General features: G+C 36.6%; 1 protein-coding gene and 1 pseudogene across 1 annotated transcript in view; both read right to left on the bottom strand.

The window, feature by feature from the left end:
• The window catches only part of LOC136337740 (probable ATP-dependent RNA helicase DDX60), a 104173-nt gene that overhangs the window by 48432 nt on the left and 42779 nt on the right, over positions 1–12962 (bottom strand). The window contains 2 exon segments of the mRNA XM_066279442.1: positions 785–948; positions 3197–3449. Coding sequence (XP_066135539.1) covers positions 785–948; positions 3197–3449 — 417 coding nt within the window.
• LOC136337784 (large ribosomal subunit protein uL6-like) lies at positions 3595–4661 on the bottom strand (annotated as a pseudogene).

The following is a 12962-nucleotide window of genomic DNA, read 5'->3' as shown; positions in this document are numbered from 1 at the left end:
CACTTAACAAACAGAATGATTTGAAAGTAGATAGGTAATCAGGGCCCTGGGAGCTTTGGTTAAAAAAAAATTCTAAGTAAAATGGGGAGCTCCTGTTTTTAATCCACTTGGGATGCTACAACAAAAATATATACTGAGTGCCTTCCAAACAACAAACATTTACTTCTCATAGCTTTGAAGGCTGGAAAGTTCAAGATCATGGCACTGGAAGATTTGGTGTTTGGTAGTCTTCCCTTATTTGCCCATCTTTCTGCACATGGCAAAGGGAAGAGCTAGCTTTCTGCAGTCTTGTGTGTGTGTGTGTTAATATATTTTTATTTAAAATCAATCTCAAACTTTCAGAAATGTTGCAAATTCAGGACAAGAACCTTCTTTCTGAAATGCTTTGAGCATTAATTGCCAACATGGTGCTTCATATTTTCTAAACACCTTAATGTGGGCTCTCTTTTATAAAGGCACTACGTATTATTGTTAATGAGGATTCCAGTCCTATGACTTAATCACCTTCCAAAGACTTCAGCTTCAGATACTCCACTCTGGAAATTAACATATGAATTTTGGAGGAGGGCACACAAACATTTAGACTATAACACCCCTAGTACAAATAAAACATCTATTCTAGGTAAAAACACATCCATAATTAATATTAAATTTGTGTCTACCCAGGATAATACATAGCTAACTATTAACTTAATCTAAAAGACATTAATTCTGAATACCTTCCATAAAATGTCACACACATACACACATACGAATGTCATGTAATATTTTCTATAGCATCTACCTGAGGATTTAATGAGTGTGCCAAGTTGTCAAATCCAATATATTTTAGATATTTTGCTAGTTTTTGTCGATGTATATTTTGTAATAGTTCTGAATATTTTTCATGGATTGTGTGAATCCTTTTCATCAAGGTAATTATTATGCTTATATCTCTGGATTCTGCTTCTGTTTAAAAAAAATGGCATGCATAACTAAAGTTATACAAGATATTGATAATAAAACCTCCAAAGCTGATTTAATTTTATTACAGGATAAGAAATCATATTGATGTGAATCATTCAAAATAATTGATGAATACATAGCAGCTAGTCAATTGCATAACAGTTAAGATGGTGGCCTCAGCCTGACCAAATGGTGGTGCAGTGAATAGAGCGTCGGACTGGGATGCAGAGGACCCAGGTTCAAAACCCTGATGTCACCAGCTTGAGCACAGGCTCATCTGGTTTGAGCAAAGCTCACCAGCTTGAATTCAAGGTTGCTGGCTTGAGCAACAGGTCACTCAGTCTGCTGTAGCCTCCCAGTCAAGTCACTTATGAGAAAGCAATCAATGAACAACTAAGGTGCTGCAATGAAGAATTGATGCTTCTCATCTTTCTCCCTTCCTGTGTGCCTGTCCCTATCTGTCCCTCTCTCTGACTTTTTCTCTCTCTATCACACACACACACAAAAAGAGTATGGCCTCGAGTGAGAGTAGTATTGCCAGCTTTAGGAAGTAAAAATACAGGAGATATATATTTCATTTTTATGACATATACTTACATTTTTAAAAATTGCTACTTATCTGAAATTCAAATTTTACTTGCCTGTACTTGATTTAGGAACTTGAAAGTTACATCTATATGCTTCGCTTATTTTTTTTTAATTTTGATTTTTTAAAAGCTTTTATTTATTGATTTTTAGAGAGTGAAAAGAGAGAGACTGAGAAAGAGGGGAAGAGTGGGAAGCATTAACTTGTAGTAGTATGCGCCGTGACCAGGCAAGCATGAGGTTTCAAACAGGTGACCTCAGCACTCCAGGTCAACACTTGACCCCTGCTCTATCACAGGTCAGGCATCACTTTCTTTATATAGGTAATAAGGATACTAATAATAGGTCTCATTTTATATGGTTATTATAAAGATTAAAGGAATTAATTTCTATAAAATGATACAATAATGGTAGCAGTTATTATTAATCATAAGGATTTATATGGAGAATGGGCTGAATTGACATATTTTAAAGGAGGGCATTCCATATTTTATTCTTTTAATATTTACTTTACTGTGAATACAATTAAGAGATAAATATTTTTCATCTTCCCTACAATCAAAAATATTCATTTTCTGTTCCTCATCCAAGTACTGTTGTGCCCCAAGTTACTAATCAGTTAATTTGTGCATAAGCTTTGGAGTAAGAATGTTGTATTAAAGTTCTGCTCTGTCACTAATATTTGGGCACATAATTTGTTCTCCTGGAAACTCAGTTTTTTATATGTACTACCAAGGTAATGGAACCACCTCAGAGAACCTACATATACATATAGTAGGTCCTTGAATAACATAATTTCATTTGATATTGTTTCATTATAATGTTAATGAGATGCCTTAGGAACTTAAATGCTGTTGATATCAATTACCATATTTTTTGCTCCATAAGATGCCCTTTTTTCCCAAAAGCGGAGGGGAAAATGCCCATGCGTCTTATGAAGAGAATGATAATTTTGTTAGCTGCTGTGGACTAGAAGAGTTTGAACATTAAAATGTCTTCTCATTTGTTAATAACAATGCTAATGGTTGTTAATATTGCTGTTGAGTTTACCTTGCTGAAATATTATTGTGGTATATTTTATTAAATATTTTAACACACTATTTGGTTCAGAATGTTTCTTTTCTTATTTTCCTTCTTAAAACCCTAGGTGTGTCTTATGGTCAGGTGTGTCTTATGGAGCGAAAAATATGGCAGCCTGTGGTAAAATTAGGTTCACTATATGCTGTTTTGCTTAATGTCACAGAACCTACATTTGATTTTACATCAAAATTTACTGCATATAGCTTTGGTTGTGGTTATTATGCTATGTTGCAGTTAATTTAGTTCTTGCCTAAGTCCCTTGAGAGATGTTCATTAAGCACCTTCAAAGCAGGTCCTATCTCTTCTCTTCAGAAGCCCCATGGACACCTAATAAGGTACTCATCTCATGACTGGCCTTGAAGAACATTTTACTGAATTGAATTTCAAATTAAATCAATTGACTAATACCCATCACATACACAAATAGTCATATTGTTATTAGTGGATCAGACAAAAGGAAATCTAACTCTTTAGAAATCAAAAAGTGCCCAAAGTCACACAGCCCAAAAGAATCAACATATGTAGCCAATATCAATTATTTTGCTCTTTTATTTTAAGAAATTTCTAAAGTTGATAGTTTATGTACCTGGTTTTAAACAGTATTCCATCCATAATTTGAAGCAGGCATCCAATCCTACCATTTCTGCAGCAAATTTTACAGATTTAACAGGGCACATTTGGAGAAAATCTTCCAGTCTTTTTATCCCAGAATTAGGATTTTCTTTAATTTCTTTTTCAATATATATGGATAAGTTATTCCACCTTTCTTCCTCTCTTTTCTCTAGTTTAGCTAGCTGTCTCTTCTGATTTTCTTCAATAAACTTTTCTGCATTCGTCTTCTAAAACAAACAAAAAAATAGAAAAAATCAACAATAAAACAAATGTTTCCACAATAATATATGGCTTTTATTGCATGTATCACAGAATAATCATTTGGAATCTTGCTGTTTCTGTAGCTGGACAATTTAGATCTTATTCACTAGCCTATTGAACTGTTCCTATTTCAGAAACATAGATACCACCCCAAAATATTCTGATATCCTTGTTTTTAACTGTTCTGGCTTTCTGAACCAAAACAGTTGAATTTGATACAAGATCAATGCTATTTCCTTTCAAAATTAACTAATCTTTCTGGGTTTAAGCTACTATACAAGCAACACTTCACCTCATCTGAACTCTGCAGATGGAATTTTCACCCAAGAAGTTTCAGATGTCAACAAGAGAACAATCCTGCCTGACCAAGTGGTGGCGCAGTGGCTAGAGCATCAACTTGGGATGCTGAGGACCCAGATTCAAAACCCTGAGATTACCAACTTGAAAGTGGACTCATGCATCTTGAGTACAGGCTCACCAGTTTGAGCACAGGGTCACTATCTTTAGCACGGGATCATAGACATGACTCCATGGTCACTGGCTTGAGCCTAAAGGTTGCTGGCTTGAAGACCAAGGACACTGACTTGAGCGCAGGTCACTGGCTTGAGAAAAGGGCCACTGGCTCGGCTAGAGTCTTCTAGTCAAGGCACATGTGAGAAAGCAATCAATGAACAACTAGAAGTGATGTAAGTACCAGTTGATGCTTCCCATCTCTCTCCCTTCCTGTCTGTCTGTCCCTCTCTCTGTCTCTGTCACTCTCACAAAAAGAAGAAGAAGAAGAAGAAGAAGAAGAAGAAGAAGAAGAAGAAGAAGAAGAAGAAGAAGGAGGAGGAGGAGATGAAGGAGAAGAAGAAGAATCCTGCTGAATAACAACTGTGATGGGGAAGTGAGCATACACAGACCTCATTGTGTACTGAAAGCCTAGTGTGAGACTCTTGTTCATGTTCTGTGCATAGCTACAGATGGTGCAAATGATCGCCAGGTCCTCCTTCTATTCCACTATTTGGTCAATCTGAGCCTTATTTTTTCCCCCAAAGGGACTGAGTTCCACATTGATGTGCTTAATGTCCCTCTGCAAGGTGCCTCTGGGTCCCTTCACAATAAGTGTGTGTCCCTTCATAGTCAATGTCCACATTTTCTGTAATGTCAATAGTGTGACTGTTGAGAATGGTCTTCATCCTCTCAGTAGATGTAGCCAAAAGAATGTCTTTCACATTTGATATTTTTGAAAGAAATATTCAATATCTTAGGCCATTAGTTTACCATTTAGTGCATTGAAGTAGCAAATTAAAGAGAAATTTCGGGGTCCCAAATAATTCAATGGGAACATATATATTTATATAAACATAATAATTTAACATTCTCTTCTTTGTATCCTCAGCTATCATTTTCTTACTCCATTATACTGAAAACCAGTCTTTGGGCATTCCAAGTTTGTGGGGTTGAGTCAAAGAAAAACAATTTTCAACTCATCCAATTGAGATATTTATCTTTTTATAAAACTAGGCAAATGTGGTATAATCACAAAAGCTGTCCAAGAGAATGGCATGTTATGCTTATAGAAAAAAAATGTAACTTTTGCCTAGCTATTCCCAGAAGAAAAATAATAAGTCTAAATGGAGTATCAAATCATCATATCTAATATTATAATATCTAGACTACTGTATGCAAAAGAGAATACTGCCAAAGCCAATCTCTGAAACAGACCTTTTTGTCTAGAATTTAGGTCATGTCCTTATTTAAATCACCTCCACCTTCTACCTCCTAATATGAAAACAATGGACCATAAGTATTGATTAAGTGATGTTAGCTTCTCATGGGAGTAACACAGCCTAACCACAGGTAAAAAGGTATCACTGGAGAGAGTGGTCTACAAGGATAACATCCAGGAAAAACTCTACGTTCTCAAGCAAAAAATAGAGACTATAAACTAAAAAAATATTTTCAACATGTATAACAAAGATATTATGTTCTTAATATTTATAGTTCTTAGCCATGAATAAGCAAAAGGAAAATACTCTGGCAATAGTAAAGGACATTCAAGAAATTCATAAGGAAACAAACACGAATGGACTCAAATTTTGGAGAGATATATCACTGATATTCAAAGACTTGAAATAAAACCTCTCTTTGAGAAAACTAAATTACACTGATGATGGTAATCATTATAGTTGAATGGTTAAAAGGGCAGGTTCTAGGGTCCATCCTGGATCAATAACTCACTAACTTTGCAATTGAGCACAGTGTTTTTCACATAAGAGTTTGTTAAATCAATAACATATTATTATTTGTATTAGTATTAAAATAAGAATAAAATTTGGATTGCCATCTTAATGAGAATTTATATCAAAATATATGTCAAATGTATACTAAAAGCCCTAAAATTTTTATAGTCTTTATTCCAACAATTACTTCTCTATTTAAAAAGTGTAGAAAGACTCTGATAAAATTATGTTTATCATAGGACAGGTAATAGTAATAAAATAATAAAAATTTAATAAAAAAATAAGTGTATTATAGAATATTAAGAAAATATTAAAAGAAAAAGGTTATTCCAAGCTAATTGAAATAGAAAAACAACTATTGGAGGGGATGAGGGTTGAGGGCTTAGTGGAAAAGGTGAAAGGATTAAACAAAGAAAAAACTACTTGTAGACACAGACAATAGTGTGAAGACTGCAGGAGGGGAAAGTGGTAAGGTGAGAGATGGTGATGGAGGGAAACTTGACTTGGGGTGTTGAATATACAATGCAATATACAGATGATGTATTTTAGAATTGTATACCAGAAGCCTATATAAGTTTATTAACCAATGTTACTTCAACAAATTCAATAAATTAAAAAAAATAGAATATTCTTCAAAACACAGTGTTCAATAAGAAAAATAAAACCTTATGAAAATTTTAAAATTGTGTGTATATTTGTTAAATATGTATAGACTGAAATTTTTGGAAGGAATATTCACCAGACAGTTAATAAAAGTAACTTTGGGGGTGAGGCAAAATTTTAGTAATTTTTAAAGTACTTTTCTAGTACCAAATGTACTGAATATCATTAATTTATATATGTCTTATTTTTAAAAAGTTGTTTAAAAAATGGGAAATAATGAGGACAAGATGGCACTGGAGTAGGGGGACGTTCCAACTTCCACCTCCCAGAACCAAAGTGGATTAAAACTAACTTTAAGAACCATCATCTGGAAAAACCAACTTTGGACTAAACTAAGAGGACTCTTCAACCAAGGAACACTGAAGAAGGCACACTGAGACTGGTAGGAAAAGTGGAAACGTGGAGAGGGCTGCCCAGCTCCCCGGAGCGAACAGCAGCTATGACTCGCGTGGCAGGAAGTGAGTTTAGCAGAGAGAAGAGGGTCCTGAATCCCAGGAACAAAGCCCCAGCCTGCAGCCCCAGAGCCTAGAAGAGGTGTATGGACAGTATTTAGCTGGAAACAAGACAGGATACTGTTAGTGAGAAAGAGATTGACTTCTCAGACCCAGGATCCTTCTTAAAGGGTCCGTGCAGAAAACCTCTCTCACAACCACTCACCCAGGGCTCCGGGAGGTGGGGAGAGAGGAGAGGACCAGAGTAGCAGGAAGAGTGTAATCTAGGAGGCACAGGGAGAAACATTTTGAGAGACAGCCACCTTAACCCCTGGGATGAGTCCATCCCCAAATCTGAAGTGAATATTTCCCCTGGAAACAACAATACCAGCAAAGGGAAGCAGGACACCAGCCAGACAAGCTCTCCTGTGGCACTCAGAGCAGAGTCACTTAGAAGGAGGGAGCTTGGGGACTACAGTAGTGAGTGTTAGGGTCTGAGCTGCCGAGCCCCCACCCACATGGCTGAGGGCTCGCCCAAGGGTGGGCGGCAGCGGGACACGGAAGCATGGTTCTGTTGGCAAGGGTGGAAGGGTGGCCACCACTGAAGCCCAGGTGTAAGCTCAGTCTTGCCCGGCTAGGGAGGAGGGGATGTGCAAAAGTGGTCAAGCCCAGCTGCGGGCTGCCTGCAATCCACCCTGCAGGGGAAAGGCATGAACCCTGGAAGGGGTGGAGACCCGCCCTTGAGCAAGGGTGCAGGAGCACAGCCCTGCCTTACCCGCGGAACCCAGGCTTGTAGCCTGACTTGGGAGCCAGCTCCTTCCATGAGGGTGGAACCAGAAGCCCAGAACAGGCAGAGTCCCGCTACTGAGCATGGGCAGGCAGTTCGACCAGGCCTGTGGAGCCAAGGCTTGCAGCCATCCCATGAGCAGGCTCCTCCTGCAGGGGCAGGGTGAAATCCCGGAATCAGGCGGAGACCCGCAGCTGAACAAAGGTGCTCACCCCTGCCCTTAGGGCCGAGCATAAGGCCACCGGCGGGGGCAGGGTGAAGGCCAAAGCCAATGAGGCTTGTACACCTGAGCACGTGATCACAGCAATCCCGTGAAAGAGAGGCAGAAACCACAGCAACAGCCCCAGTGGGCAGGCACCAGCAACGCCCATACCCGAATGCCCTAGGCAGCAACAGCAGAGGGGGTGGTGGGCCTACAGACAGACCACATCTAGAGAACACAGAGGCCACACCCAGTGGACTCCAGTGGCCAAAACTTTCTTATACACAGACAAAATGGTAAGGCAGAGAAATGCAACAGAAATGAATCAAAAGAAATCCCCAGAAAAGGACCTGAATGAGTCAGATATAACCAAATTACTAGATGCAGAGTTTAATATAATGATTGTTAGGATGCTCTAAGATATTAGAACAACAATAGATGGTCATTATGAACACCCAAATAAAGAGATAGCAAATATAAAAAAGGACATTAAAATAATAAAAAAGAATCAGTCAGAAATGACAAATACAATATCAGAAATGAAGAACACAATGGAAGGAATTAAAAGCAGGATGGATGAAGCTGAGAATTGAATCAGCGAGTTAGAAGACAAGATAAATAAAGGCACGGAAGCAGAGCAGAAAAAGAAAAGAGACTCAAAAAGTCAGAGGAAACTCTAAGAGAGCTCTGTGACAAAATGAAGAGAAATAACATGTGCATCATAGGGGTTCCTGAAGAAGAAGAAGAAGAAGAAGAAGAAGAAGAAGAAGAAGAAGAAGAAGAAGAAAGGATAGAGACTTTGTTCAAATATATTATAGCTGAAAACTTCCCTCAATTTAGGCAGAAAAACATCTCACAAGTTCAAGAAGTGCAGAGAACTCCATTAAACAGAAACCCAAAGAAATCTACACCAAGACACATCATAATTAAAGTACCAAAGCTAAGCGATAAAGAGAAATATAAAAAGTTCCTAGAGAAAAAAAGACTATTACCTACAAGGGAGCCTCCATAAGGATGACTTTCAACTTCTCAACAGAAACACTTGAGGCCAGATGGGAATGGCAAGAAATATTCAAAGTAATGCAGAATAAGAGCCTACAATCAAGACTACTTTATCCAGCAAGGCTATCGTTTAAAATTGAAGGACAAATAAAAAGCTTTCCTGACAGAAAAAAACTCAAGGAATTCACTACAACCAAACCAAGGCTGCAAGAAATGCTAAGGGGCCTATTGTAAACACATCAAAGGAGAAAAAGAATATAGCAAAAGAGGAATAGTTTTAAAGAATAAAATGGCAATAAACAATTACATATCAATAATAACCTTAAATGTAAATGGATTAAATGATTCGATCTAAAGACATAGGGTAGCTGCATGGATAAGAAAACAGGACCTATACATATGCTGTCTACAAGAGACACACCTTAAAACAAGAGATGTACATAGACTGAAGGTAAAAGGATGGAAAAAAATATTTCACGCAAATGGAAATGAAAAAAAAGCTGGAGTAGCAATACTTATATCAGACAAAATGGACTTTAAAACAAAGACTATAGTGAGAAATAAAGAAGGTCACTACATAATGATAAAAGGAGCAATCCAACAGGAAGATATAACCGTTATAAATATCTACACACCTAATATGGGAGCACATAAATATATAAAGCAGACCTTGATGGATTTAAAGGGTGAGATCAACAGCAATACTATAATAGTAGGAGATTTCAATACACCACTAACATCACTAGATAGATCCTCAAGAAAGAAAATTAACAAAGAAACAGCAGACTTAAAGGACACACTAGATCAACTCAATTTAATAGATATGTTCAGAACCTTTCACCCTAAAGCGGAAGAATATAAATTCTTTTCAAGTACTCATGGTACATTCTTTAGAATAGACCACATGTTAGGGCACAAAAGTGGTCTCAACAAATTTAAGAAGATTGAAATCATATCAAACACTTTGTCTGATCACAATGGCATGAAACTAGAAATCAACCACAACAAAAAAGCTCAAAAACTCTCAAACACATGGAAACTAAATAGCAGGTTGTTAAATAAAGAATGGATTAAGAATGAGATCAAAGAAGAAATAAAAAAAATTCCTAGAAACAAATGATAATGAGCATACAACAACTCAAAATCTATGGGACACAGCAAAAGCAGTACTGTGAGGGAAGTTCATATCACTACAGGCACACTTTAAGAAACTAGATAAAGCTCAAATAAACAACTTAACCCTGCATCTAAAAGAACTAGAAAAAGAACAGCAAGTAAAGCCCAAATGTAGTAGAAGGAAGAAAATAATAAAGATCAGAGCAGAAATAAATGACATAGAGGCTACAGAAACAATACAGAGGATCAATGAAACTAGGAGCTGATTCTTTGAAAAGGTAAACAAGATTGATGAACCTTTAACTAGACTCACCAAGAAAAAGAGAGAGAGGACTCAAATAAATAAAATTAGAAATGAGAGTGTAGAAACAACAAATGACCCAACAGAAATACAAAATATTGTAAGAAAATACTGTGAAGAACTGTATGTCAAAAAACTAGACAACCTAGATTAAATGAAAAAATTCCTTGAAACATACAATCTTCCAAAAATCAATCTGGAAAAATCAGAAAACCTAAACAGAACAATTACACCAAATGAGATCGAAACAGTTATCAAAAAACTCCCAACAAAGAAAAGTCCGGGGCCTGATGGCTTCAAAAGTAAATTCTAAATATTCAAAGAAGAACTAACTCCTATCCTCCTCAAGCTATTTCAAAATATTCAAGAGGAAGGAAGACTTCCAAGCTCCTTTTATGAGGCAAGCATAATTCAGATTCCAAAACCAGGCAAAGACAACACAAAGAAAGAAAACTATAGGCCAATATCCCTGATGAATATAGATGCTAAAATCCTCAACAAAATATTAGCAAACTGGATCCAACAATATATGGAAAAAATCATACACCATGATCAAGTGGGCTTTATTCTGGGGAGACAAGGCTGGTACAATATTCACAAATCAATCAATGTGATTTATCACATAAAAAAAAGAAAGGAGGAAAACCACATGATAATTTCAATAGATGCAGAAAAAGCATTTGATAAAATCCAGCACCCGTTCATGATCAAAACTCTCAGCAAAGTGGGAATACAGGGAACATACCTCAACATGAGAAAGGCCATCTGTGACAAACTCACAGCCAACATCATACTCAATGGAAAAAATTAAAAAAAATTCCCTTAATATCAGGAACAAGGCAGGGGTGCCCCCTTTCACTACTCTTATTCAACATAGTCCTGGAAGTTCTAGCCACAGCAATCATACAAGAACAAGAAATAAAAAGCATTCAAGTTGGAAAAGAAGTAAAACTATCATTATTTACAGATGATATGATATTGTATATAGAAAATCCTAAAGTCTCAGTCAAAAAACTACTAGACCTGATAAATGAATTCAGCAAAATGGCAGGATATAAAATCAATACTCAGAAATTAGTGGCATTTTTATACTCCAACAATGAACAGTCAGAAAGAGAAATTAAGGAAACAATCCCCTTCATTATTACAACCAAAAAAATAAAGTACCTAGGAGTGAATTTAATCAAGGAGACTAAAGACTTGTACTCGAAAAATTATAAAACATTGATAAAAGAAATCAAGGAAGATACTAACAAGTGGAAGCATATACCATGCTCATGGTTAGGAAGAATAAACATCATTAAAATGTCTATATTACCCAAAGCAACTTATAAATTCAATGCAATACCAATCAAAATACCAATGACATACTTCAAAGATATAGATCACACATTCCAAAAATTTATATGGACCCAAAAAAGAACAGGAATAGCTTCAGCAATCTTAAAAAAGAAGAATGAAGTGGGAGGTATCACACTTCCTGATATCAAGTTATACTACAAGGCCATTGTACTCAAAACAGCCTGGTACTGGCATAAGAACAGGCATATAGATCAATGGAACAGAACAGAGAGCCCAGAAATAAACCCACACCTTTATGGACAATTGATATTTGACAAAGGAGGTAAGAGCATACAATGGAGTAAAGACAGCCTCTTTAATAAATGATATTGGGAAAAATTGGACAGCTACTTGCAAAAAAATGAAACTAGACCACCAACTTATACCATTCACAAAAATAAACTCAAAATTAATAAAAGACTTAAATGTAAGTCGTGAAACCATAAGCATCTTAGAAGAAAACATAGGCAGTAAGCTCTCCGACCTCTCTCACAGCGATATATTTGCCAATTTATCTCCATGGGCAAGTGAAATAAATACAGGATAAACAAATGGGACTTTATTAAACTAAAAAACTTTTGCACAGCTAAAGACAATAAGAACAGAATAAAAAAACAAAGTACACAATGGGAGAACATATTCCACAATACATCTGATAAGGGGTTAATAACCAAAATTTATAAAGAACTTGTAAATCTCAACACCAGGAAGACAAACAATCTAATCAAAAAATGGGGAAAAGAAATGAATAGACACCTCTCCAAAGAGGACATAGAGATGGCCAATAGGCATATGAAAAAATATTCAACATCGTTAATCATTAGAGAAATGCAAATTAAAACCACAATGAGATATCATCTCACACCAGTCAGAATGGCGCTCATCAACAAAACAACACAGAATAAGTGCTGGTGAGGATGTGGAGAAAAGGGAACCCTCCTGCACTGCTGGTGGGAATGCAGACTGGTGCAGCCTCTGTGAAAAACAGTATGGAGATTTCTCAAAAAATTGAAAATCAAACTGCCTTTTGACCCAGCTATGCCACTTTTAGGAATATACCTCAAGAACACCATAGAACTGCTTCAAAAGGAGAAATGCACCCCCATGTTTGTGGCAGCATTGTTCACAATATCAAAGATCTGGAAACAACCCAAGACATCAGAGGACGAGTGGATTAAAAAGCTTTGGTACATATATACTATGGAATACTACTCAGCCATAAAAAATGATGACATCGTATCATTTACAATAACATGGATGGACCTTGATAACATTATACGGAGTGAAATAAGTAAATCAGAAAAAACTAAGAACTATATGAATCCATACATAGATGGGACATAAAAATGAGACTCAGAGACATGGACAAGAATGTGATGGTAACGGGGTTGGGGGAGTGGGGGGGATGGGG

This window comes from Saccopteryx bilineata, chromosome 1 (genome assembly GCF_036850765.1).
Source record: "Saccopteryx bilineata isolate mSacBil1 chromosome 1, mSacBil1_pri_phased_curated, whole genome shotgun sequence".
Classification (NCBI taxonomy): domain Eukaryota; kingdom Metazoa; phylum Chordata; class Mammalia; order Chiroptera; family Emballonuridae; genus Saccopteryx; species Saccopteryx bilineata.
This window is presented reverse-complemented; position numbering and strand designations above follow the sequence as displayed.